This window comes from Tursiops truncatus, chromosome 3 (genome assembly GCF_011762595.2).
Source record: "Tursiops truncatus isolate mTurTru1 chromosome 3, mTurTru1.mat.Y, whole genome shotgun sequence".
NCBI classification, from domain to species: domain Eukaryota; kingdom Metazoa; phylum Chordata; class Mammalia; order Artiodactyla; family Delphinidae; genus Tursiops; species Tursiops truncatus.
In genome coordinates, this window is record NC_047036.1 from 151,088,731 (window position 1) to 151,115,451 (window position 26,721).

Below are 26,721 nucleotides of genomic sequence, written 5' to 3' on the forward strand. Positions count from 1 at the left end.
TGCTGACACCATGATTTCAGATTTATGACTTCCAGAACAGTGAGACAATAAATTTCTGTTGTTCTAAACCAGACACTGTGGTATTTTGTTATGGCAGCTCTAGGAAACTAATACGGTTGGCAATTAAATATTTTTAAACATTGTTCAGATCACAATGGCTTGAACATAACCTGTTTGCAACGCTCTTGAAGGGGAAGGTGTTGTCACTGATTGTTTCTCCCAAATCCACAGAAGAGCACAGCTGAAAGAGGCAGAGGGTCCTGACCAATCCCAAGGAAGGGTTGTGGCAGAGGCTACCTTCACCAGCCCCTCACCCAGGCAAAGAGGAAGCACCCACCGGGAACCTCTGGTCTTGCCTCTTCCCTCCAAGCTGCTTCCCCTCTGGGTGTCTGTGGCTATATGACAGACCAACAGAATCCCTATGTCATGGGTTTGTTCAAGGATCAGAAAGGATCAAGCTTGCAAAGCATTCTGTGAGAGGTTGTCTTTCCTCCTGGGGCTGGAGGCAGCAGACACAGACAGATTGGGATGCCCTCTGCCAGCTGGCAGCTCCTGGGTTACCAGGGAAATAGCCCTACCTTCTCTCAAGCCCATGAAGCTGGGAAAGTTCTAAGCACAAACAGCCCTGACACCAGTTTGTGGCTTCCAGAGAAATGAGAATGAAATAAGTGTAAAAAGAGTTAACAACACACCCTTTAAGCCAAGAAAAAAAAATACATCAGGAGGGACAGTCACAATTTTGTGGACTGAGAGGAGATGTGAGGGGCTGGGCCGTAGGGCCGTGAGGGAATGACAGTTGAGAGGGGTGAGGGTTCCCCTTCCCGGCCCCGGGAGATGGCGAGGAACGGAATAGGCTGTGTAGCAGCTGCTGGAGGCATTTCCCCCTGGCCAAAGCAGCTGCTCCTCCTCTGCCCGGCCCGGCCCCTGTATGGCGGCCATGTTGGTGGCAGGCTCCTAGCGGGACAGCGGCGTCTGCTTCAGGGACATGAGCACCGAGCGCAGGCGGGACACGTCTTTGCACTGCTTGCTGCTCTTGGGGTTGAAGTCACACAGCTGGGCCACCTTCTCCCACTCTGTGCCTGGGGTCTCCTCCTTGGATTCCTTCACAAAAGCCTCCTCAGATGCCCTGCAGGTGGAGATAGGACAGAGGTTTCATAGCTGTCTGCCTTTCCCCTTAATCAGTGATGCGCTGCTCCCACTGAGCAAGACTGCTTTGTCCAGCCTACTCTGGGGTCCTTTGTCTAGACGTCTCCTCCCCAGCCCCGGGCCTTCTGACCTCAGGCCCCCAGGAACAGCCTAGTTTGGTCCTACCTCAGGGCCTTTGTACTTTTGGTCACCTCTTCCCCCAGACATGTTCATGGCTTGTTGCTTCTTGTAATTCAGGTCTGAGTGCAGGCCTTACCTCCTCAGAAAGGTCTTCCCTTGCCACTGTAGCTCAAGTAGCCTCCTACCCCTGCCCCAGCACTGTCTGTCCATTACCTCTCTATCAAGAGTTCCCAAACTGGGGCTCCTGACACCTAAAGGCCCTTGGAGGAAGTAATGCAGTATCTCAGCTATTTTCAACATTTCCAAAAACTAAGCAGGACATTGACTAAACCACCTAGCTGAAGTCTCTGGTTCAGCATTGCCTCGGGGTTCTGTGGACCCTACAAGTGTTCTTTAGAAAAGAGCTGTGGTCAAAAATGTATAGAAGAATCAGTTAAAGAAGATCTTCAAAACAAGACTTGCAAAGCCTTTAATGTGCTTATGTGCACCACGAATGTGAGTACACGATGGATATAGAATCTGCCATATCCCAAGCATACTTGACTACAGAACTCTTTTTAGCCCCAAATGACTATTATCTCTTTGGCGCCACAGCCTGAGGAATGCTCCACTGGAGTCTTTGCCTTTGATTGGAATCAAATTAGGATGGAAACTGGTGGGTTTTTCATCAGAAGTTCTGGCTGACAGTTACAGAAGCCACTGATTAAAGAACAATGGGGAAACAAAGTATAATAAATGTAGTTTAGTGGACAAAACCTAAACATGGGAGTCATTAAGAGAAAAGCAATGAGGGATTCTGGGGTGGGGAGGGCTGGGTCTCTGTCCTGTTTCGCCAACAAGTGTCCCTAAAGCCCCTTTCTCCTTAGAAGCCCCCTGCATCTCAAGCAGGACCAGTTCTGCCACATGCCAGGCACTGACCGATGGCAGGGAGCTCTCCACGTGATCCCCACGGCTCAGGATGAGCCGGCCCCAGATCAGGTGACCCGGCCCCTCGCTAGTGATCTTGCTTCCCTGGTGTGTGCTTATTTCCTAACCTGGGAAGGGAGGATCAGTGCCTCCACCTTGCTGATCTGTCTCACTGGCCTGAGAATCAAACAACGTAGCAGGTGTGTGTAGGCTTGAGAAAATGTAAGGTGCTGTGTGACATTGGCTGACCAGTGGGGCTGAGGGGAGTGATCCTAGGAGCTCTCTCTTCTGGGTCAAGAGGCTTGCCTCTAACCTTGTTGCTCAAAGTGGGGTTCATGGTCCAGCAGCACCGGCATCACCATGGAGCTTGTTGGAAATGCAGAATCATGGCCTCACCTCAGTCCTTCTGAATCAGAATCTCCATTTTGACAAGAGGCCCTGGTGATTCATAGGCACATGGAAGACTGAGAAGCGCTGGTCTAGGCTATTCCTCTCTTCAGGACTCCCTTGGGTGCTCCTTGGACCATTTCTTCGGGTGCAACAGGAGCACTGAACGCCCTGTGGTATTCCTCAGCGCCGATGCCCTTCTTCCATCCCCACTCTCCTGCTTGAAACCTCCCATGGCTCCCCGCTGCCTTCAGGATCAAGTCTGAGCTTTTTAACATCTCACGACAGGCTTTTTGCAACTGGCTCCAAACTGACCTTCTCTCCCCATTCCCACCGCTCCAGGCGCTGCAGGCCGCTAGATATTTCCCATCTCATCGCCTTTGCCCCAGCAGCTTTTCCCACCTAGGATGCCATTCCCTTCTCACCCTCCCCACCCAGCACACTCCTTCTCACACTTTAAGGGCCGGTGGACTCTGACCTCTGAAGCCTGCCTGGGCTCTCCCTGAGCCCACTGTGTCCTTGCATGTGGCTCTTATCACAACACACTCTTGATCATGAGCAACTTGGGGGGACAGACCATGTGTGTCTTACTCCTGTCTGACCAGAGACTGGCACTGGAAAGATGGAAGAGTGGACGGAAGGAAGGAGTGGAAAGCTGTTATTCTGGTGTGTCCCATGATCTGTGAGAGAAGCGTTAGCCCAGACAGTGTCAGAGGCCTGCCAAGGGCGTATCCAGAGCGAGGAACAGCAAATATTTGGCACATACACACGTGGCAATCATCACACATTCATCACTGCATTATTTTCTTCGGCTTCACAATCCCCAGCACACTGTCCAGGCTGTCACTACCAGCCAGCGGGGCGGCATAAGAGGAAATCTCTGCCATCTCTGGTCTGGATCAGGCACAGGACCAACTAGACCTCAAAGCAGAAACACGTGAAAGGGAACCACTGGTGGTCTGGACAGGGGCTCATGACCAAATTCAGGCTGAAGTTCTAAGGAGGAGCAGTGCACTTGTGGGCAGGAGCGGGGAATGGCTGTGCATTCTTTATACCTCTAGCACCAGCCCTCAATGTTTGTTTGTTCAATAGAAGACTCACCCCACCTCCCCCCTCCAAGAGGCATCTCAAAAGGAGGGAGTTGGGCTGCTTTGCCCTTTGCCTCTCTCACCTGGGGATGGCCGGACATTCCTTTCTTTTCTTTGCCTGGATTTTAGCAAAGCTGTCTCAAAGATGCTCAATAAACATTTGCTGGAGGGATGGAGGTGAGGGTTGGTGCCTGTACCCACCCCTCGGGCTCACCTCCTGCTCTGATCATTGCCCCAGGCCCAGCCATACTCATTTATACCCCACAAGGGGGAGACTCAAGAAACTGCCAGCCACACACAGGCCCTTGCAGAGGAGCAAAGGAGACACGTACACGTAGCCGATGATATCAGCATCTGGCTGCTGGTAGAATGCTTTGTCGGCGATCCTTGAGGGAAGGGGGTTAGGTGGGGGAAGACGGGATGGCAAGATGGACAGACAGGCAGAGGGTTAAAGAGAAAGAGAGACAGCGTTAGTACCTCCAGTTGGAGATGTGTTAGGAAGCATAGTTCTGGAAGGCTCAGCAACTCTCCACAGTCCTGAGAGGAGAGCAGGGATCCTCCACCCACCCGAGTGGGTGGCCTTTTCTAAAACTCAGCCCTATCATATTAGTCCCCCTGTTTACAAACCTTCAGTGGCTCCCCACCGCCTGTGTCTGCCCGCCCCTCGCCTCCGAGGCCCTGCACATGGGAGCCCTCATTCCGGCCCTGTCTCCCGCCACTCACTGGTGCCCAAGCACAACGTCCTTTCTTTCGTATCATGCTGTTCCCTAGTCTAGAATACCCTCCCCCACCCCCTGCCCTCTTTCTCCTGGTGAACTCCTAGCCACCTTCCAAAGCCCAGGTCCCTAGACACAGAGGTCCCTCCGCCACCCACATCCCTTGCTTCCACAGCTTTCCTGCAGAGGGCCCTACTACTGAGTTCAGCTGTACCCGTGTGTTTCCCTCCTCTGCTCTTTGAGGACACAGACTGCGTCCTTCTCAGCTCGGCCTCCGCAGTGCCCGGCCCAGGGCCTGGCATGCAGCAGCTTCCAGGTGGTGGCTTCCCAGAGCCAGCCTTTTCCTTTCTGGCAAGTCTTGTACCTTGAAGTGCACAGCCTCAGAGGTAGGGGCTGCTGGCAGTCTCTAGTCTGAGACCATTTCTGCAAGGTATTCTCCGGTGGGCCTCTGCTATCTTTCCTGACCAACATCTGTCCCCCTTCTTCCAGGAAGGGCATCCTGATTGTCCTTTGAAGCATCAGCTGCCCCCACTCAGTCCCTGTGGTTTGGGTGGGACCGGACCCCATGCACAACCCAAGTAATGGGACTATCGACCAAGCTGGGTCTATGGGAGAGTCCCTCCCCCGAGACAATCACTGGGCCTGGGGTGGGCACGTGACCCACACCAGACCAATGAAGGTCAGGTGGAGGACTTCAGCTAGAGCTGTTGGGAGCAAGAGGCTTATTTTCACTGAAGTTGCCAAGAAAATCGAGCAGAAGCCTGGAGCTGCTAGTGGCCACCTTTGCCCCCATCCCAGGGGTGTGTGCCCAAGAGTGAAGGCCACGTAGGGGAAAGCAGACCGAGAGACAGTAAAAGTGAGCACTGACGAACTTTGTTTCAGTGCCTGAGTCCACTGGGTCTGTAGCCCTTACCCCTGGCCTTTCCAGTTATATAGGCCACTAACTTCCCTTTATTCTTTAGCCACTTCTGGGTCGAAGCATTATCATTTCTATAAGCAATAAAATCCTGCACACGGCTTGGTTCTTCCCTTCCTGCCAGGCCTGTGTTCTCTGTCATGATAACCATGGCCACAGGGGGCCCAGGTCGAGCTGTTGGCCACTGGGCTCCAGGATGGCCTGGTTTACATCCCACTGGGTCCCAGGACCTCGTCTGCTTACTGGCAGACTCACTTTTGTCTGTCGTGGTGAGGAGGTCAGAGCTTAACGGCATACCAGCTCTGCAGAGCTCAGCGCGCTGAGTTCCACAGGCCACTGAGGAAACATCATCGTGGGTTCGGCTTCTCCTTCCTCCGCGTTCTTGCCACCAAATCACCCATCCTCAAGACAGTCCCCCCACCATAGTTCCTCTCATTGTCCCCATAGGTCCTCTCATGTCCCCATCAGTCCTCTCATGTCACCATAGGTCCTCTTATGTCCCCATAACTCCTCATATTCCTGTAGGTCCTCTCACATCCCCATAGGTCCTCTCATGTCCCCATAGGTCCTATCATGTCCCCATAGGCCCTCTCATGTCCCCATCAGTCCTCTCATGTCACCATAGGTCCTCTTATGTCCCCATAGCTCCTCATATCCCTGTAGGTCCTCTCATGTCCCCATAGGTCCTCTCATGTCCCCATCAGTCCTCTCATGTCATCATAGGTCTCTTATGTCCCCATAGCTCCTCATATCCCTGTAGGTCCTCTCACGTCCCCATAGGTCCTCTCATGTCCCCATAGGTCCTATCATGTCCCCATAGGTCCTCTCATGTCCCCATCAGTCCTCTCATGTCACCATAGGTCCTCTTATGTCCCCATAGCTCCTCATATCCCTGTAGGTCCTCTCATGTCCCCATAGGTCCTCTCATGCCCCATAGGTCCTCTCATGCCCCATAGGTCCTCTCGTGTCCCCATAGGTCCTCTTATGTCCCCAATAGCTCCTCATATCCCTGTAGGTCCTCTCATGTCCCCATAGGTCCTCTCATGTCCCCATAGCTCCTCATATCCCTGTAGGTCCTCTCATGTCCCCATAGTTCCCTCATGACCCTACAGTCCCCTCGCACCCTCACAGCTCCTCTCACCGGTTGTTGATCTTGTTCTTCTCAACTTGTTCACTCTGGCGCTGGTTCCATTCCTCCAGGTCCTTCTTGGCCTTCTCCCGCCACTCCTGTTCCATCACTTTGGAGGCAGCATCTGCAACCCACAACAGGTGAATGAACAGCAGCTTTCCAGGAGGGATGTGAGGCACAGCTGGCTGTGCTTCTGGCTGCTGCTTCTCCCCTCGGCCCCGGCAGGCAGCCCTGGGTCCATCCTCAGCCAATCCCACATTAAGGTGGGGCAGGGCCCCATATAGCCTAAGGCTTCCCCACCCGACCGTGTCCCAGAGAGCCAACCCCGTGGGGAGCCCGGGGCCAGGGGGACCAGCCCAGCTTGCACACTCAGCCCTGCCCTCACCCAGCTCTTGCAGCCGTTTCCGCTGCTCCTCTCTCCATTTGCGGATGCTCTCGGGTTCCTGCGTCAGCCTGTCGACCTGGGCAATTGCAGCATAGCCATCAGCTGGACCATTAGCCTCCTAGGACACAAACACACGGCAGTGTACCCAGCCTGTCCACCTGCCCCTCTGTGTCTGGCGCCTGAGTACCAGGACACCCCCTCACATCTCAAACCACCTCATACCCACTGTCTCCTGGGACTGTACCCTGCCTTTGCACTTGCTGTGCCCTCTGCCAGTAATTCTGCTCCTTGTGTGACCGTGGGCAAGTTACTCAACCTCTCTGTGCCTCACTTTCCTCATCATAAAATGGGCTACAAAATAGCACCCACCCCACAGGGTTAATATGAGGATGAAATGAGTTAAAAAAGTGTAAAGAACTTCAAACGCTTCTTGGCACTCAGAGAGTTCCCTGTGTTTCTATCATTAAAGCCCTGCCCTATTAGTTTTATTTACCAAATAACACAGTCCCAAATGGCCTCACTTTATAATATGCTTACTTGTCCATTGTCTGTCTCCTCCATCAGAATGTCACCCTTGTGGCAACAGGGACCTTGCCTGTCCTGTTCACTGCTGTGTCCCCAGCATCTAGCACAGTGCCTGGCATGTAGCAGGTACTCAATAACTATTTGCTGAGTGAACGAGCAGCCCTGAGATAGGCAGGGTGGCCATGGCTACGACTGTACAGTGATGAAAAACTCAGACTCTGCAGCTGGACCATCTGGGTTCAAATCCCACCTCTACTGCCTGCTATATATGTGTGTAGCCCAGGCAAGTTGCTCAACCTTGCCTGGCCTCAGTTTTCTCATCTGAAGTGAGAATAGTAATAAAATTACCTCTAAGAGTTAGTTGTGAGGATTTGATGGAACAATATTTATAAGACATTTACAAGAGTGCCTGGCATGGAGTGATGGCTCAGTAAATGGTAGCTAGAATTATTATTATTATTAATTCCCATTTTATAGGGGAGGAAACTGAGGCCAGGAGAGATGGCACAACACAGTGGCAGAAGCAGGGCCAGAGTCCAGTCCTCTGGCTCCCAAGCCAGGGCTCTGCCCAGTTCTCCACGCCACCTGCCAGGGTGGTGACTTGAAGCATTGCAGGCTGAGAGCTCAGCCCAGCAAGGATGGGGCTCCCCTCTGGTCTCGCAAAGCTGGAGACTTTATGATCCAGCCCCATCTCCTGGCACGCCCACTCTGGTGCTCTGTCCGCCCCGTGCATTCCTGTCTGCACACATCCCACACGCCCATGCTGCCCGCTTTTGTCTCCTTTGTGCTTTTCGCCTTCAGTTGTCTTCCCTCCTTTCTCTGGCTGATGAAATCTTATTCCACCCCACAAGTTTCCAGCTCAGAGGTCACCAGCTCTGGGATATTTCCCAGCCCCAAAACAGATTTCACACCCTGTCCTCTCTGTGCTTCTTGTCACACCCTCACCTTCTACTGCAGGTGTCTCCCCGCTGGACCGTGAGCTCCCGGTGGGCAGGACAGGACCTTGTTTATAGCCTCTGAACTCCTGTCCCATCTTTTTATTGCTCCCTGTGCTCCTCCTGCAAGCACTCATTAAAACTGTCACGAGTACCAGCGTATCTTCTCCCCACCCAACAACATCTGTCCAGTGGTGCCTGCTGTGGGCATACAGCTGGTGCTCAGTAAGCAGTGGCCATGTGGATGAAGATCCCCCCGGGGCCAGCATGTGCCCGGTTCAGAAGAAGGGCTGGGTAAGCATCTGCCCAAGGGGCTGTGAGCAGCAGGGCGAAGGAGCACGCAGATGGAACATCAGGGCTGCATCTCCAGCTGTCTTTGGGGAGAAGGAAGGGCAGGCCCAGGGCGGAGAGGTGCAGCCTGGCTCCTCGGATCAGGCCCACCCTTGGGTGGGGCAGTTGGGGCACTGTCCTTATTCCTCTTTCCTGCCCAGCATTACACTTCAACTGAGAGAGTCTCTCAAGACATCTCGAGGGGCCTTTCCAGGGCCCTAATCTGGACAACACGAGTTGATCACAGGTGTACCTTTCCAGTTCTGGGAACAGCCCTGTCCTGAGGCTAGGCTACCAGGACCTCTGCCCAATCCTATAGACTGTCCCATCTGCAGACAAATGCAGTTACTTTTACTTTCTACATGTTTATCCAGGTGCTACATTTTATTTCTTCTTGGCACTCAGGCTATCTTAAAAGCCTGGTTTGTTTACATGTTTACTATCTGCCCTCCCCACCCCACCCTACCCCGCCCCCCAGTAAGGGAATTCCATGAGGACAGAGACTGCCTGTCTCTTTATAGTATGTAGAACATGGAGGGCCTGGCTGTAGGAGGATTTCAAGAACATTACTTGAATGAATTAACAGATGTTCAGGCTTGGGGTCAGGGATGAACGAGACAGCCCATCATCCGGAAGCTTGCAGAGGGAGTCCCTCACAAATGAGGACCATAGCTGGGGTACATGCATAACACGGGTCATGAAAGAGTGGGGACAAGGGAGGGCATGACCTTTCTAGCCTGGGAGCAGAGTAGGCTGGGAAGAGATAGGGAAAGGGCATTTCAGACCAAGAGCGGGCCGCTTAAGGACCACATGAGGCCGGTGCCTTTGCAAAAATCTGAGTACAGAGATGCTACCAGGTGTGGAGCAGATGGGGTGGGAGAGGTGGGCTGGAGGGGGTCCTCTGGGTAAAAGTCATCCCATGGTGTCCTTCAGGACCCACTATCTCCATCAAGACTGCCCCAAAATTAAGACTCACAGGTTACAGCGTTTTAAAACTGGCAGAGAACTTGCAATTAAACGGTTCCCTTTGGTCTTTACAACCCTACATGGTGGGTTTCATTATCTTTGTTTTACAGGTAGGAAAAGTCTAGCTCCGAAGTCCCAGGGTCACCTGGCCAGGAACTGGCAGGGCCAGAATTCAAACTGAATTCCTGGGTGTCACACATAGCCACACGTGTGTCCATACATAGCCAATAGGGACCAAAGTTACTTCTGTGTCACGTGATTTTGGTCTCCCTGATAAGTCTACCATCCCAAGGTTAGAGACTGCACCCCCTCCTCCCACTGCCCCACGCCCCATTCCCCGTCTGTCTCTCTCACACCCACACATGCACCCGCCTTGGCTCACTCAGTGGCTAGGTCAGGGATTTAGAAGCAGCTTCCAGGGCTACAGAGCACTTTTCTCAACAGACCTGCAGAGGCAGCAGTGCAGGGCTTCTAATCCCAATTTCACAAATGAGAAATCCAGCTCAGGGCAGTAACTAGTCCAAAGCCGTCCGGCTGGGAAAAGCCAGAAATGAAGCGCAGGTTGTCTGACTCCATCCAAACTCCTCTGCCGCAGCCCGCCACAGCGCCCCGCGTAGGAGCAGTCTGGGTGTAGGAGCAGCTTGAGAGACCCTGGGGCTTCTCTGGGGCGGGGGGGGGGGGGGGGGGGGGGGGGGCGGGCAGCTGCACTGCACATCCAGGGGCACTGCTCAGTGTGGTCCAAGCATGCTGTGCCCAGGCCCTGGGCACAAAGCCTGGCCAAGCTGGGCCTGCGTCCTCCACCAGCATGGCCTAGTAACAGGCTCTGGCTGGGAGCTGTGCCCGCCCCCCCAACCCCCATCCCTTCCGCCTGCGGGCACAGCATCCCTGCACCCGTGGTCTCTTCAGGTTCCCCCAGCACACCCTTCTCTGCAGCAGGTGCCAGGCTCCAGGCAAGCCCCAGAATGCGTGTCTTATCCTCTGTGCCTTTGCACATGCTGTCCCCCTAGCCAGGACCACCCACATGCCCCTGGGCAGCCTGGAACCCACTTCCAACATCCGTCCCTGTCGCACTCTCTGACTTCAGTGCAGCGTCTGGCGCCTGAGCCTGGTTCAGGTCCCAGCTCTTCCCTGCTGTGCAACCAGAGCTATTAAACCTCCCTGTGCATCCTCCTCCTCATCTGTAAAATGGGGATAATGACAGAACCTACGTCGTAGGGGTGTTGGGAGGATGAAATGAGTTAATCCACATAACGCTTTTGGGTGGTGCCTGACGCATAGTAAGAACTCTTGAGACCAGCCCCACACCCAAGCCCTTGCCATCCTGCATGACTTTCAGGTCTCTGTCCTTTGAGCTCTTCGAGGACAAACATCCATGGGATTTGCCTCTACATCTGAGGCCCTGAGCACAGCGTATGGCACTCAGAATGCGAGTTGACTAAATGAAGGAATGAGGGGCTGCCTGCAAAGCGATGTGGAGGGCACGGGGACACAGCCTCAGAGCGACTGGGCTTTAAGTTCCCTCCTGCGACTCATTGGATGCGCGACCTTTAAGAAGTCCCTTCCCCGCGCTCCTTAGGTTTCCTCACCTGTCAAATGGGAGTGACAACATCCCACTCGGGGTGCAAAATGGGGCCTGAATGCGATAACTGCCCTGTGACCCCTGTAGCCTGTAGCGGACATGCACATGCACATGCACGGGTGGCAGAGCTGCAGGGCTCACCATTGCCCGTGGCATGCCCCCAGCAGACCGGCTTGCGCTGTACCATCACCACAACCAGGAAGAACACAGTGGTGCTGCCAGCAGACAAGGCCCTGAGAAGCTATTTGCTGACTACCCTTCTCCAGCTGCTCTGGACTTATTTCCCTGCCCTGCCCCTGCCAGTGAGCAGTGAGGTCAGGAGGGCCACAGCCGGGCTCCTCTTTAATCACTTGACTGTCGCAGTGAGGAAATCGGGTCAGCCGCCAGTGGGGCTGGCAGCCCAGGAGGGCTCACCAGGGGCTGCAGGAATGCTCTGAGTCCCTCCCAAGCTCGAAAGGGAAGAGGTCAGGCAGGAATGGCCTGTGGACTAAAAGGCCACAGGCTACAGTCAGGGCCAGGCTTTCTCAGCCCAGCTCCCCAGCACTCCTCTCCCGAGGGACCCCTCCGCTGGACACTGGATACCACCACAAGGGCTTCCGGGGGGCCATGCTGGCCGAGCATGTACTGTGACTCCAGGGACAGCCAGGAGGATGAGGCATAACCAATCTGTGGGATTGACCAGCTAAAGCTAAGCTGAGCTGAGCTGTTGATTCCTCTAAGTAGCTCAACGGGGATGCAGGCTTATCCTTAGGCCTTATTGGGGACCAGGTTCACAGTTGGACCCCCTAGTGGCCCATAGCCTTCCAGAAAAGATTAAGAAAGGTAGCAGGAAAGTTCTGCCCAGGACCCTTGAAAGCCTGGGGTGCACAAGCCAGACCCTGCTCTATGCTCCATCCTAAGAAAAGTCTGCAGGGGCTTCCCACCCGCCAGCCAGGGGCTGTGGCCTGCCTGCTCCAGCAACAAGGGGATGGTACAAAGGGCACCAGATCAGGGGCAGGAGATCTAGATGAACCTGAACTTGGCCACTAAGCTTCTGAGTGACTCGCCTCATCTGTGACCCCTCCCCTGCCTGTTAGGATGCTAACGTGGCACAGATGTGAAATGAGTTACAGATAAACATAGCTGGGGTTATTCTTGGTAGCAGGGAGAATAAGAGTTCCCACCGAGATTGTGGAGGAGGCCCAGGGTTTCTCAGATCCATTAAATACAAAGCGAGGCCTGGGGCAGGGAGGGAGAAGGCCTCAAGATCCTAATGTATAGAAAGGGAAAATTATCCTGCTCATGGTGTTCTAGGTACTTCTCCGGTCCCAAGTGTATCTCCAGCTCCAGGGCCACTTTAGGACACAGACCTTTTGGGTCAGGCCACGTCCTTTTCAGTGTGCCCGGGACAGGAGCAGCCTGAGTCTCAATGCTCTGCCAAACTGTACCGGCGTCAATGCTGCTTATTTGGTGCTCTCAGGCCCAGGGAGACACGAAGCCCTTAAAGTCCTAGAGACTGACTTTTCTAGCTTGCTGGTAGTTGAGTAATTTTCCAGAAATGGGACTTGGCCAGTTGCCCTGTGTAAGGTACCAGCCCATCTCTCTTACATAAGAAAGTATTGTTTGTTCTCCCTGAGGATTTAGGAGGCCAGCTCCTCAACGAAGCAGAGCTCAGGAGATCCTGCAGCTGCAGCCCCAGCAGTCAAGGGTCTTTGAGCCAGTCCAGTGGGAATTAAAGTTTATCCAGTGAAGGTTTTGCCCCCACCCAGGTATCTGCAGGTTGGGGGTAAAGACTGTTGCATCTGTGGGGTCCTGGGGATGCTATTTGTGGTCCAAGTTCTTTAAGTACTTTCAAAATGAACTGTGTATGTATGAAGGGAGGGGGGTTAAGTGAGTGTGGAGAGAAGCACTATTTAACTAGAAATATCTTTACTAGCTGTTTTTTTGTGGGGGGGGTGAGTGTGTGCGCATGTGTGTTATAGGATCACTACAAAGAATTTTAAGACAATCCAGTGAAAGTGAAAGCCCTCTCCTTATCCCCCCTTCTCCCGCAAGCTCGGGGCTAACCACTGTTAACAGTTGGTACACATCCTTTCAGATCTTTCATGGAAACATATTTCTAAAATAAAAAACAGGACCATACTGTGCATATTATTCTGCAAGCTGCTTTTCCATTTACTATATTATAGGCATCTTTTCATGTCAATACAGAAAGCTCTGACTGCTCTTTTTAACAACAGAATGGTTTTCCAATTTACCTACCCAGGCCCTCAATACTAGGCACTTAGGTTGTTTCCAGTTTGTCTGCTATTATAAATAATCCTGCAAAGAATCTGGGTGTCCTTGTCCAGCTATTTCCTTTGGGAAAATTCTGAGAAGTGGAATCTCTGGGTCCAAGGCTCACCCAGTTAAAATGCTCAGACATGGTGCAGATGACCACTGGCTTCAGCCTCCCACCAATGGCACACACGTGTGCAGGGCCCTGTGTTTCCTTTAGTCCATGCCACTGCAGGCCACTTAATCTCTCCCTCTGGAAGCTGGACATCATCACGGGCAACCTGAGGCAACACCCCATTGATCCCTGTGGTCCTTATTCTTCATCCCCTTCTCCTACATGACCAAAAGAACCACATCAAAATCTTTCTGATGTTCCCATCCCAATGAACAGAACTTGAATCCCTAATCCTACCCATGATGGGGGCCAAAAGTTACTGAGACCCAGGCTGTCGGTCCCTTCCCCTGCTACGACAGAATCTTGCTTACCTGATACACATCTCCATTGACTGTGGTCCCCATGTCCTCAGAACCCGCTGGAAAGAGAACAGAAGACAGCATCACTCATTGCTCAGCTTATAGCAAGCAGGGTCTTACATTAGCCCCCGAAGCAACCTCTGTATATGTCCATGTGCGTATTGACTCCCCGCCCTACACGCACACATAATGGATATGCAAATAACCTGGGCTCAATCCTTGACTGTGCACAAAGCCTTCTCACAGCCATATGACCTCTGATTTTCACCATAGCCTTGTGACAAAGCTGTTATCAACCCATTTTACAGATTCTCAAATTGAGGCTCAGAGAGGCTACATGATTGCCCAAGGTCACCCAGCCAATAATAGGTCCTCACCTACCCAAAACTGATTTCCCCTCAGCCACGGCTGGGAATGGCCCAACTGTCTGTGGAGCTTGTGCCTGGTGAACAGGCAGAGGCTCTGGAGGCTCAGGGCAGGGTCTGAGAGGGCTCAGGAAGAGGGGCCTGCAGGTCTCTGCCTGTCCCTGTGGTGCCTTGAGCAATGGCTCCACCTCAGAGAGCAGGAATCACTGCCCCCACCAGGCAGCACCTGGCCTACTTTTCCTCCTCCTGCCCCTCCCAGAAGGAGTCGATTTTGCCCTCACCTAAACAGTGACTCCTCCCGGTCCCTTTCCCTGACATCTGGTTAGTCACAAATTCCTGTGGCTTCTGCTGCAACAAGAATCCTCAAAGTTGCCCTCCGCCCTCTGCCCCCAGCCTGGCCCACCTGTACAACTACTTTGGCCTGTCTGTCCCGCTAGTGGCAAGCACCTGGACGGGCACGCCTGTGTCCATTATCCTCACCGCTGTCTTCCCCAGAGCCATGCACGGTACCTGTGACTTAGGACGCGCTCAGAAACTAATTGTTGAATAAGCAAATGAATCAGTGCATTAAAGAAAGAAGGAATAAATGGTTTTTGTCCACTCACTGGCCTCCCTGCCTCCATCTTCACCCTCTCCCAAACCTCTTTCAAACCAGCTGCCAAGGTTGACGTTTTGAAAAGCATACACTTACCTATGTCACTCCTCTAATTAAAAATATAATGAACACAAACCAAAAGGAAATCCACTTCCCGTGGACCATGGTGGCCGATAGGGCCTGCTCCTTCCTTGGGGCCTTGGCAGGTGCTGTCCCCTCTCCCTAGAAAGCTCTCCTGCCCATTTCTATGTGGACTGCTGCCTCACGCCCTTCAGCTGCTGCTCAAACACTGCCTTATTAGAGGCCTTCCCTGACCACCCCTGACATTCATCCCCCAGCACCCCTACCTCCTCCCCTGGGCAGTTATTTTCTCTGTAGCACCTACCACAGCCTGATATGTTTATTTTTGTATGTGCTTATCTGTCTTCCCCACTTGAATGCCCTCTGGGAGGGCAGAGACTTTGTTTTGTCCACTGCTGGGATCCAGCACCTAGAACAGTGCCTGACACATAATAGGAGCCCAATAAATATTTGTTGAATGAGTACATTGAACTTTGGCCCATAGCTCGTGAGGATCTTTACAATCTGGCCCTGCCCATTTTTCCTGCCTCACTTCCCACCAGTCCCTCCCACAAACCCTATTCTGGTTTCCTCCTTCCCCAAACACACTATGCCGCATCCCACACCTTTCTTCCTGCTTCCCTCACTAAAGAATGTTCTTTGGGATCCAGTTGTTTTCCAAGGCCCAGCTCACAAGTCATCCCCTCTGGGAAGCCCTCTACTACTTCCCCTACTTCCCTGGGTGCTGATGGAAGGTCTCAACTCTGGGGTATCCCAGAATATCGTACAGAACCCCCCACGCTCTTATGCGATTACTGTGACCTCCCACGGGTCATTCACTCCGTTATAAGGCTCTGTACCCCATTCAGCTCCTAAGGGTGAGCAGTTTTGGCTAAATGGAAGCTGAATTGCTCTTTGGGGGCCCACTGTTATCTACAAGGCCTGAGGACTCTCAGAAACTGCAGTGCCTCTTAGCCAAGACCCACAGGAGGCTGCACGAGATCACCGCAGATTGACAAGTACACTTTACCAGCCAGGTAGAGCTGTGAGTAATGGTGACAGTGTTTTCAGCTTGGGGACTGAAGAGAAGGATACTTAATCCCATGGAAATAATGCCCAGCTGATATAGATTATAATCAACTTTGTTTGCACAGCCAAACATTCAAACATTGATTGATTTTGACCAATCGTTGTCAGCCACCCTCCCTACTCATTCAGATGGGGTTTCTCCTGCATGGGTGGCCTGGCCCCTAAATTAGTGGCAGCATCTTCTGCAAAGTGGCTTCTTCTCCTGGGGCATCTCCTCTACCAGGGCCTTACGTTACCAGGGTCCATTCACGATGATGCTGGTCTGTGCACCTGGCATTTCTGGAGGGGAAGTTGCAGCCCTGCCTCCCCGACCAGTCCCAGCCTCAGACTCCTTGTCCACAGGTGCCCACCCTGGCCTTCAGAAAGTCTCTGTGCCCCAGTCTTTCAGTCCCATGAGTGTTCTCCTGGAATGAGGCTTAACCTCTTTGGGAATCCACACATACCCACACACAGAATTAAAAGTGTCTGTCCCCACAATGAGTAGCCCATGGCACGTTGATAATCACGTGTCCATAGTCCGAAGCCGGCAGAACCGGAGTACGGCAGATACGAGTCCCAAGGATAACCCTGTGGGTGTTGCTTCTCTCAGATCCCTGACCCCTTTTGGAACGGGGGCAGACAAGGGTCCAGAACATTCCTGGGAGGTTACTGAGGCCCATCAGGGGAAATGGGCTTGCCAGGAAATGACTGGGCAAGTCGGGGTCAGAGCCAGGTGGAGTGCTTAGAAATCTGGGTGTGAAAATGTACACACCTCCTGGGCCCTACCCAAGGCTGATGAATGGAAACAAAGTATCCATTGCTCAGGCTGGCCGTAGTTCCAGCCCCAGAGGAGAGACTCAAAGTGGCTCAGGCTCAGGCCTACACTAAACAGTTTCCCTGGGAGCCCAACGTCAGTGCACTCAGCACAGGGGCATCATTTAAGAGACGAGACTCAGTGGTGATGAGTGGTGCTGGCTGCGGGAGCTTCCACCCAGCTCCCAGCAGCCCAAGGCACATTTTCCGCACCTCATTTGGGCTTCTGGCACTCATCACTGGTCTCGGGGGATTACTTGCTCATCACCGTCTAGGCCTAGGAGGATCAGATCAATTCCATCCTATCTGGCCACCTATTGAGCCGCCATCCCATAACCCCTCCCGGATCCCCATGCCCCACTCAGCAGAGCAGCTGAGCATTTGCAGCTTTACTGGTTGTGAGTCTGGGAGACCCTCAGAGGGCCACGTCCCCGCTTCTCTCCCTGCCACCTCAGGTCTGGGGGCCAATCTGTGCACCACCCCTGCCGGAGAGGGAACCTCCCATCCAGGCTGTAAACCCCTGGAGCCCCATTGTCCTGGGAGAGGTCACAGCCTGCTCAACCCCCAGCCACCTCTGCGGCCCTCTGCCTGACTTCTACCTGCTTCTCTCTTAGGTGGTTCTGACACTGGCTCTCCCAGCAGGGCCTCTCCCAGGCCAACCCGACTGGGGAAGTTGGTGGTCTCAAGGGGAAGATGTGGACAAATGAATACTGGTACATGAACGTGGGCTCACATTTCCTAGGAATTCCCTGGGATGTGTGAGGGTCCCGCTGAAGTGCTAGGAGCTGCTGCTTCTTCAGAAGTCCTCCACTGCTGGCTTGGTTGGGTAGCAAAAGACCCCCCTCCCTACCTCTACATCTCATCACCTCCCAGGGTGACTGCCACAGCATTTGAAAGAGCATGGAGCCCACAGTTGAGAAGCCTGGGATCAAGTCCCAGATCTGTCACTCATGGCTGTGTGACTTTGGGCAAGATATTCAGGCTCTCTGGGCCTCCAGTTTCTTATATGTTACAAAAGGCTTGTTATGTTTCTCATACCAAGAGGATACAGAGATGCTTCAAGCTCCTCAAGCCACAGGAACTGTCTTATTCATATCTGTATCCCCACTGGGCCTGGCACACAGTAGGTGCTCAGTAAATGCTGAATGAATACAAACATGACTAAAAGAATCCTTACTTGTAAACATTTTTAAAAAATATGTAAGGTACCACTTATTCCAACAGGCCCATAAACTCCTACCAAAACGACAACATTAACAAGAAGCAAGCGCTGTTTTGGAGGTACCCATGAAAGTGATATCTACTTTTTTACTAGATACGTTAAGAAATTGCCCTTTCAGGCAAAGCCAGAGCAGGAACATTGTTGATAAACACAGTACTGCAAGGACCAGGCCCCAAATCCTGAGTCCTGGACCTCCTTTGGAAAACCATTGAGCTACAAACCCCAGGAGGACAGGACCACATCTGACGGAAGCCCTCTGTGCTCCTGCCCCCACCCTGGTGTCTAACTCAGAGCCTGGCATATGGAAGACAGTGTGGTCAGGTGGAAAGGGTTAGAGTTAGAGAGAAATGATTTAGAGTCCTCACTCTGCCACTTACTAGTTGTTTCAGTAGTGTACCTTTTGAGCCTCGGTTTTGCCATCTCTGAAATGGGTTTAATAATGCATATGAAATGATTAAATGTAAGAAAAGTGCCTAGACCAGTGACTGCAGGATGGCAGGTGTTCCCCAGGGAAGGTCTGTGAGTTCTTGGAGCACCCAGCATCCCCTGCTTTCCCAGCTGTTAGGAGGGAGCTACTTCTGAGGAGCAGGGAGATCTGGGGTTCTGCCCACACCTGCAGGGCTCGGCCTGGGGCAGCCAGCCTACTGGGAAGCTCAAGCCTGAGCTGTGTTGGATTCCAGAGCCAGGCAATAGTGGAGTTGGCTTGGGGATGAAATGTCATGACGAATTTCTGTCCTGGGAGCCACCAGATCCACAGCCCCAGGCAAGGCCTCAGATGGGGATCTCCAAAAGATCCCCCCCGTCCCCGCCGCATCTCCTCCAGGTCCCGGTCAGGTACACACTAGCCCCAGGCCTGCTCCTGGCTGGCCATAGCAGGCCCTGTTCACTCCACCCGGTACCCCGGGTGCGAGCCCCAGGTCCCCCAACCCCCAGGCCACCAGGCTGACTCACCCCCATTCGCGGGTCCCGGCTGCGTGAGGGCCGCCTGGCTGCCAGCAGGTGCCCCGAAGCCCTCGTCATTCTCTATGCCCGCGATTTCACTCTCCTGCTGGGCCAGGAAGGCAGCCGCCGGGTCCTCCTCGGGCGCCTCGGGGGCCCCGCTCTCCGTCGACGAGAAGAAGCCAAAGTCATCAGCCATTTTCCCCACGTCTCTCTGAAGCGTCCGCCTGCCGCTCGGCTGTGCCCGGCGCGTGCCCCGCCCTGCGCCCGGCGGCCGCGACACTGTCACCCGAGCCGCCCGGGGAAGCCGGCCTCGGCGGGGACAGGCTCGGCGCGGCGGCCCCGCACTTTCTTTCCGCCACCGGGCCCGGCTCGCCTGTCACTGCGGCTGCAGGCGGGAGGAGCCGGGACGGGAATGCGGTGATGTCACCGGCCGAGGGAGGAGGCCCGCAGGACGGCCGGAGGTCGCCTCACAGCGGCCACAGGAGGGCGGCAGCAGGACGGCGGCGCAGCCCGTGGGGCCCAGAGGCCCGGGCCGCACTCCCAGCTCCGGGCCAGCAGCACGCATTTCCAGGACACCAGGACAAGGCGCAGCTCCCGCAGGGTCTAGAGGCGAAGCGGACTGCAGAAAGTGACCATAGCGTGTACAGGGCCACCGCAGGTTGGCAGCCCGGGCTTCGGGAGCACCGAGGGGGTGGTCGCTGCGCAACCTGGCTCCTGATTCATTCTGCAAAAGTTTCTTCTCCTAAGCTAGGCGGGTATTATGAAGCCCATTATCATGAGCCTTGGAGAAATGACAGTAAGTTCCACGGCTTTATTGTATCTTTCCTGCAAGTCCAGGGCCTTTCCCGCAAGGCCGTGTTGCTTCCGTGCATTTCTTCAGCACTTCCTTTCATTCGGTGAGGCTTCAGCTCAGGCCGCCAGAGTTTGTGTGTCCTGACTGGGTCCCTACTTGGAGGCTGGGTCCCTTAAAAGTCCCTTAAGTATGAACCAGCTTGGGAAAGGCAGACCTAATTTATCCAGGCAGCCTGCCGTTCAGTCACCCTGAATAAACAGTCTCCAAAATACAGTAAAACCGAGACTTGGCGATGGGGAGATTACAATCTAAGAGGCCTACAGATGGGAAATGGCCAGACAGCACAGCGTAAAAGGCGCTCTGACATTTAAACACAGGGTATTGGGGGGCCCGGAGAACCACCATTGGATTTGGGATTTTCTCTTTCTAATTTGAAACCTGAAAGTCAACTATAACCTGGAAAAGAGAAAGGAAAGATGTGCTGCAAACTGGGGGTTCCCTTGGGGGTGGGGAGCAGAAGGCTAGACCGAAAGGGCAATTTCAGTTTTGCACAGTAATACTTTGATGTAGTTTTCACTGTTATGATGAGAATATAATTATTTTTCAGTGTAGGAAAGAAAGAAAGAAGCTTCAGGCCCTGCACAACCTGGTCCAAGCACAGCACTCCACCATCATCCATCTCATTCCTCTCCCTCATTCCCCCAGCCGCAGGCTCAGGTGCTGAAAAGACCTTGGAAGTTTCCTAGTTTAACAAACCAGCCATAAGTGTGGACTCCAGGTTTCGTAGAGACAGAAGGACTAGTGAACATGCTCTGTGCCCGCCGTGCTCTCCCCTGGATGTTCTTACTTGGTTCCCGGAGACTTCGGTGCCACTACAGGCACTCTTCCCAGCTATTTCTTCCTTCCTTCCTGCTCCTTCCTAATTTAACCATCAGCAGAATTTAGCTCCATGCTTAATTTATACAAATTACTGGTCCAGATCATTCTGCAACCATGCTTGCTCTTGTACATGACTCTTATTCTTAATCATGAATATTAAAAATGATCGTTAAAAAGTTATCTTTTGAACCATGCAGCACTTCTTTGTGCTGGAGATTCCCACTTTCTTGACACCTCCCTAAATATCTTTGGATAACTCTAAACACAGTTCTTGTCTTCTAATTCTCCATTTAATTGTGAAGCTCAGTAATGGTCAAAAGACATGAATAAATAAAGTTGAGTAAAGATATGGGACAGTCGCACAGAATCTAAATTTCAGCTTATGAAGTCTGAAGTGGAGAAATTTTAAAAACATGTTTAATGGAAAATTTCAAGCATGCAGAAGAGTAGAAAGATTGGTATAATACAACTCCACATAATAACCCCTGAACCTCAGTGTTACCAACATAGAGTCAGTCTTGTTTCATCTGCAACCTTTATTCTTCCCCATATATTATATAATTTCATCTGTAAATCATCCACTATGTTAACTTCTAGTTTTTTAATTTAGAGATTTTTTTTAATTGTGGTAAAAAATACATCAAAAGTATGGCCTTTACCATTTTTAAGTGCACAGTTCAGTAGTGTTAAGTACAATTACATTGTTGTTCAACACATATCCAGAACTTTTTCATATTACAAAACAAATTCTAGGACTTTCCTGGTGGCGCAGTGGTTAAGAATCTGCCTGCCAATGCAGGGGACACAGGTTTGAGCCCTGGTCCGGAAAGATCCCACATGCCGCAGAGCAACTAAGCCCGTGCGCCACAACTACTGACCCTGAGTTCTAGAGCCCGCGAGCCACAACTACTGAGCCCATGTGCCACAACTACTGAAGCCTGCACGCCTAGAGCCCGTGCTCTGTAACAAGAGAAGCCACGACAATGAGAAGCCTGCGCACCACAATGAAGAGTAGCCCCCGCTCACCGCAACTAGAAGAAGCCCGCGCACAGCAACGAAGACCCAACACAGCGAAAAATAAATAAATAAATTTATAAAACAAACAAACAAAAAAATTCTATACCTGTTAAACAATTCCTCACTTTCCCTTCCTCAATGCCCATGGCAACCATCAGTCTACTTCCTGCTAATATAAATTTGACGGCTTTAGATACCTCACAAAGGTGAAATCATACAGTATTGTATCCTTATTTCACTTAGCATGTTCTCAAGGTTCACCATGTTCTGACAGATGTAGCATGTGACAGAATTTCCTCCCTTTTTAAGGCTGAATAATATTCCATTGTATGATGTATATACCGCATTTTCTTCATCCATCCGTCCATGGACACTTGGGTTGGTTCCACCTTAGTTACTATGAATAATGTTGCTGTTAACACAGCTGTGCAAATATCTCTTTGAGATCCTGCTTTCTGTACTTTTAGATATATACCCAGGAATGGCATTGCTGGATCATATGGTAATTGTATTTTCAATATTTTGAAGAATCACCACACTGGTTTTCAGAGCCACTACACCATTTTACATTCCCACTAATAAGCTCCTTTTTTTTTTTTGATTTTACTTTCAAGGTTCCCCCCCACCCTTTTCAACTTTTAATTTCAGACTTACAGAAAACTGTAAATAATTCCCACAGGCCTCTCACCAGATTCCTTAAATGATAACACTTTATCACATTGTCTTTATTCTTTTTTCTTCTGTCTCTCTCCTATACTGTTGGAGAGTAAGTTATAGACACCATGACCCTACATCCCAAAATATTTCACTTTGTGTTTTCCTAACAATAAGGACATTCATTTATATAACTATTATACAATTATCAAAATCAAGGTATTAATATTGATATAATACCATTATCAAATTGACATAACCTACTCAGATTTCACCAAATGTCCCAACAATAGAAGAAAAGAAAATCCCAAATAATGTATTTATGTACTGCATTCAGTTACCTTCTCTGTTTGATCTCCTTCAATCTAGAACCGTTCCTCTCTTTATTTCTTTCATGACATTGATGTCTTGAAGATTACTGGTCAGTTATTTCATCCTTCAATTTGAGGTGCCTTTGTTTCCTCCTGATCAGATTCAGGTTAAACATTTTTGGCAGGAATAATACAAATGTGATGCTGAGTTCCTTTCAGTGCATCATGTGAGGAAGCACATAATGTCAATTTCTCCAGTTACTGGTGATGTTTATTTATGTATTTTTTATTTTTTAGCTGCTGGCATGCGGGATCTCAGTTCCCCAACCAGGGGTCAAACCCATATCCCCTGCATTGGAAGCTCGGAGTCTTAACAACTGGACCGCCAGGGATGTCCACTGGTGATGTTAACATTGATCACTTGGTTAAGGTGGTGTCTGTTAGGTTTCTCCACTGTAAAATTACTACTTTTCCCTTTATAATTAATAAATGTCTTGTGGAGGGTACATTAATACTTGTAAATTTTATATCGCTCTGTAAAATTACACCGATTCATTCATTATAGTATCTACTGATTTTTACATGATTCAGGTATTATAATGATAGTTGCCAAATGGTAATTTTCTAGTTCCATCATTCCTTATACATTTATTAGTTGGCTTTCTACTATAGGGAAAGTGTTTGTTTGTTTGCTGTGTCTGCAAGATTCATAGACTCATTTGATCCAAGTGGGTTGTAGTATTTTGCTATCATTATTTATTTTAGTGCTCAAATTGTCCAAGATTGGGTCACTGGGAGCCCCTTCAAGCTGGCTCCTGTGTTTCTGATATGTCTACATCATTCTTTGAGAGCATTCTCACTTTCTGGCACAGCAAAATGTTCCAGGCTTAAGAATAAACCATTTCTCTATCATCAAAAAGTCTACAAAGAATAAAATGCTAGGGAGGGTGTGGAGAAAAGGGAACCCTCCTACACTGTGGTGGGAATGTAAATTGGTGCCACCACTATGGAAAACAGTATGGAGGTTCCTTAAAAAGGCTAAAATAAGAGTTACCATATGATCCAGCAATCCTACTCCTGGGCATATATCTGGAAAAGACAAAAACTCTTAATTCAAAAAGATACATGCACCCCAATGTTCATAGCAGCACCATTTACAATAGCCAAGACATGGAAACAACCCAAGTGCCCATCAACAGATGATTGGTTTAAGAAGATGTGCCATATATATATATATATATATATATATATATGGCACAGCAACAGCAACATGGGTGGTCCTAGAGAATAGGCCTAGAGAAAGTCAGACAGAGAAAGACAATTATTATGTAATATCACATATATGTGGAACCTAACAAACAATACAAATGAATCTACATACAAAACAGAAATAGACACACAGACATAGAAAACAAACTTATGGTTATCAAAGGGGAAAAGAGGGGAGGGGAGAGATAAATGGGGGAGGAATAAATTAGGAGTACGGAATTAACAGATACAAACAATTATACTATACATAAAATAGATAAGCAACAAGGATTTACTGTATAACACAGGGAACAATATTCAGTATCTTCTAATCACCTCTAATGGAAAATAATCTGAAAAAATATATATATAACTGAATCACTTTGCTGTACCCCTGAAACTAACACAATATTATAAATCAACTATACTTCAATTTAAAAAGAGAAAGAAATGGTGATGATTAATGTCATACATGTGCAGGCTAAAGCTATGGTGGTAATTATTTTGCAATATATGAATGTATCAAGTCAACTGGTTGTACACCTTAAACTTACTCAATATTGTATGTCATTCATATCTCAATAAAGCTGACAGGGGAAAGAATAAACAATTTCTATGAGAACTTCTGGTACCTTTGAGAGGAAGATGAAGAAACCAAGATCACGTGCCAGGTGTGATCCTTGTTATGGCTGAAGCTTCTCCTCTTCCTCCTCCTTAGTCCTTATCTTCATCTTCTTCTTTACATAACCACAAAATTATTATAACATCAAAAAAAGTTTCTCCTCCAAATTCCGCAGCGTCATCCATTATCTAGTCCGTATTCAGATTTCCCCACTTGTGCCATAAATATCTTTCTATTGTAGGTTTACTCACTTAGGATCCAGACAAGGTCAAAACATTGCATTTGGTTGATATAACTCCTAAGTTCCTTACAAAAAGTTTTTATTATGGACAATTTCAATCATATACAAATATAGAGATAACAAAATTAATATATAATATAATAATAAAATTATAATTACAATAATATACTAAACCGCAGTGTGCCCATCAGCCAGCTTCAATAATTATCGATATTTGGCCAAACTTGTTTCACCTACATCCCCACCACTGCCCCGTGCTTTAATTCTTTTAAAGCAAGTCCCACATGCTATATCAATTCATCTATAAATATGTCTCTAAAATAGAAGGATTTCTTACCTCCTCTTAATATAATCACAATATTAATTATCATAGATAAAAATAAAGAATATTAATATCAGCAAATATTCAGTAAGTATTCAAATTTTCATAATTGTCTTATTTTTTTGCATTGGTTTGTTAGAATCAGGATCTAAACAATGTCTCCATATTACATTTACTTATGTCTCTTAAGTCTTTTTGAAAAATCAGCTTTATAAGGTAAAATTTATAATCAATGAAGTGTGTCCATTTTAAGTGTATAATTCCATGAGTTCTGATGTGTATACCTGTATAACTATCAACACACTCAAGATATGAAACATGTATTACCCTAAAAAGCAGTACGCGGGCCTCTCACTGTTGTGGCCTCTCCGGTTGCGGAGCACAGGTTCTGGACGCGCAGGCTCAGAGGCCACGGCTCACGGGCCTAGCCACTTCACGGTCTGTGGGATCTCCCTGGACCGGGGCACAAACCCGTGTCCCCTGCATTGGCAGGCAGACTGTCAACCACTGCGCCACCAGGGAAGCCCGTGCTACTTCTCAGTCAACTCCCCCTACTGCCTGCAACCTCCAACCACAAGCAGCGACTGCCTTCTCTTACTACAGATTACTTTTTGTTATTCACCCATGTTGTTTCATATATCAATGTTTTACTGCACTGTAGAACTTTGTAATAGTAGGGACTTCACTGGTTGTCCAGTGGTAAAGAATCCACCTTCCAATTCAGGGGACGCGGGTTCCACCCCTGTCGGGCAACTAAGATCCCACATGCCGCAGGGCAACTAAGCCCACGTGCCACAACTACTGAGCTCGCGCTCCTCAGCTAGGGAGCCCACATGCTGCAAACTACAGAGCCCACACGTGACAACTAGGGAGAGAGAAAAAGAAAAAAAAAACAGTGACCACCCAGACGGGTGGGATAGGGAGGAGATATGGGGATATATGTATATGTATAGCTGATTCACTTTGTTGTAAAGCAGGAACTAACCATTGTAAAGCAATTATACTCCAATAAAGATGTTAAAAAAAACCCAAAACTGCAGGCCACAACTAGAGAGAAGCCCGCGCCCCCCAAAGAAGAGCCTGTGCACCGAAACGAAAGATCCCGTATGCCTCAACGAAGATCCAGGGTGCGGCAACTAAGACCTGACACAGCCAAAAAAAAAAAAACAAACAAAAACTCTGTAATATGAATAAAACATAAATTGTTTTATCTTTTCACCTACCGATGGGCAATAGAATTGTTTCTAAGTTTTTGCTATGATGCAAAAGCTACAGCCTTTGGACATATTTCCATTTCTCTTGAGTAAACATCTAGGAAGGAGTTACTGGTTTGTATGGAGAGTGTACGTTTACTTTATAAGGAACAGCTAAACTGTTTTCCAAAGTGGTTGTACATTTTACATTCCTACCAGTAAATTGTGAGAGTTCGTGTTGCTCCACATCCCCACCGACACTTTGTCTTTTTAACTTTAGCCTTTCTATGTGTGCAGTGGTATCTCATTATGGCTTTCATTCGTGTTTCCCTGACAACTAATAATGTTGATCATTATTAATGCACTTATTAGCCATTTGTGTATCTTCTCTTCCGAAGTGTCTGTTCAAATCTTTTGTCCATTTTATTACTGGATTGTTTTCTTATTGTTGAGTTCGTTATGAATGCTTTACGTTTACCCTAAATTCAAGTTCTTCAATAGATATATGTTTTGTGAAT

At 49.8% G+C, this 26,721-nt stretch overlaps 1 protein-coding gene across 2 annotated transcripts; it reads right to left on the reverse strand.

Moving 5' to 3' along the window:
* Positions 1-675: 675 nt before the first annotated feature.
* CLTB (clathrin light chain B) lies at positions 676-19,279 on the reverse strand. Of its 2 annotated transcripts, none has more exons than XM_019942693.3 (5): positions 18,933-19,279; positions 13,871-13,917; positions 6,794-6,869; positions 6,421-6,532; positions 676-1,126 (listed from the first exon to the last, which is right to left on the reverse strand). In XM_019942693.3, the coding sequence occupies exons 1-5, from the start codon at positions 19,117-19,119 to the stop codon at positions 955-957; spliced, it is 594 nt and encodes a 197-aa protein (XP_019798252.1). In that variant the 5' UTR covers positions 19,120-19,279; the 3' UTR covers positions 676-954. The 2 variants fall into 2 exon arrangements, with proteins under 2 accessions (XP_019798252.1, XP_004313056.1); XM_004313008.3 differs by having other exon boundaries at positions 6,794-6,911; positions 18,933-19,274.
* Positions 19,280-26,721: the final 7,442 nt, after the last annotated feature.

What these genes read in the sequence shown, in the direction of transcription:
- CLTB (XM_004313008.3), bottom strand. Translation starts at nt 19,119, where the DNA reads ATGGCTGATGACTTTGGCTTCTTCTCGTCGACGGAGAGCGGGGCCCCC. An exon ending in TCAATGGAGATGTGTATCAG is followed by an intron (nt 6,912 to 13,870) that starts GTAAGCAAGATT and finishes TTTGTGTCCTAG; the next exon opens with GAGGCTAATGGTCCAGCTGA. An exon ending in AAGAACAAGATCAACAACCG is followed by an intron (nt 1,127 to 6,420) that starts GTGAGAGGAGCT and finishes CTCCACCTGCAG; the next exon opens with GGCATCTGAGGAGGCTTTTG.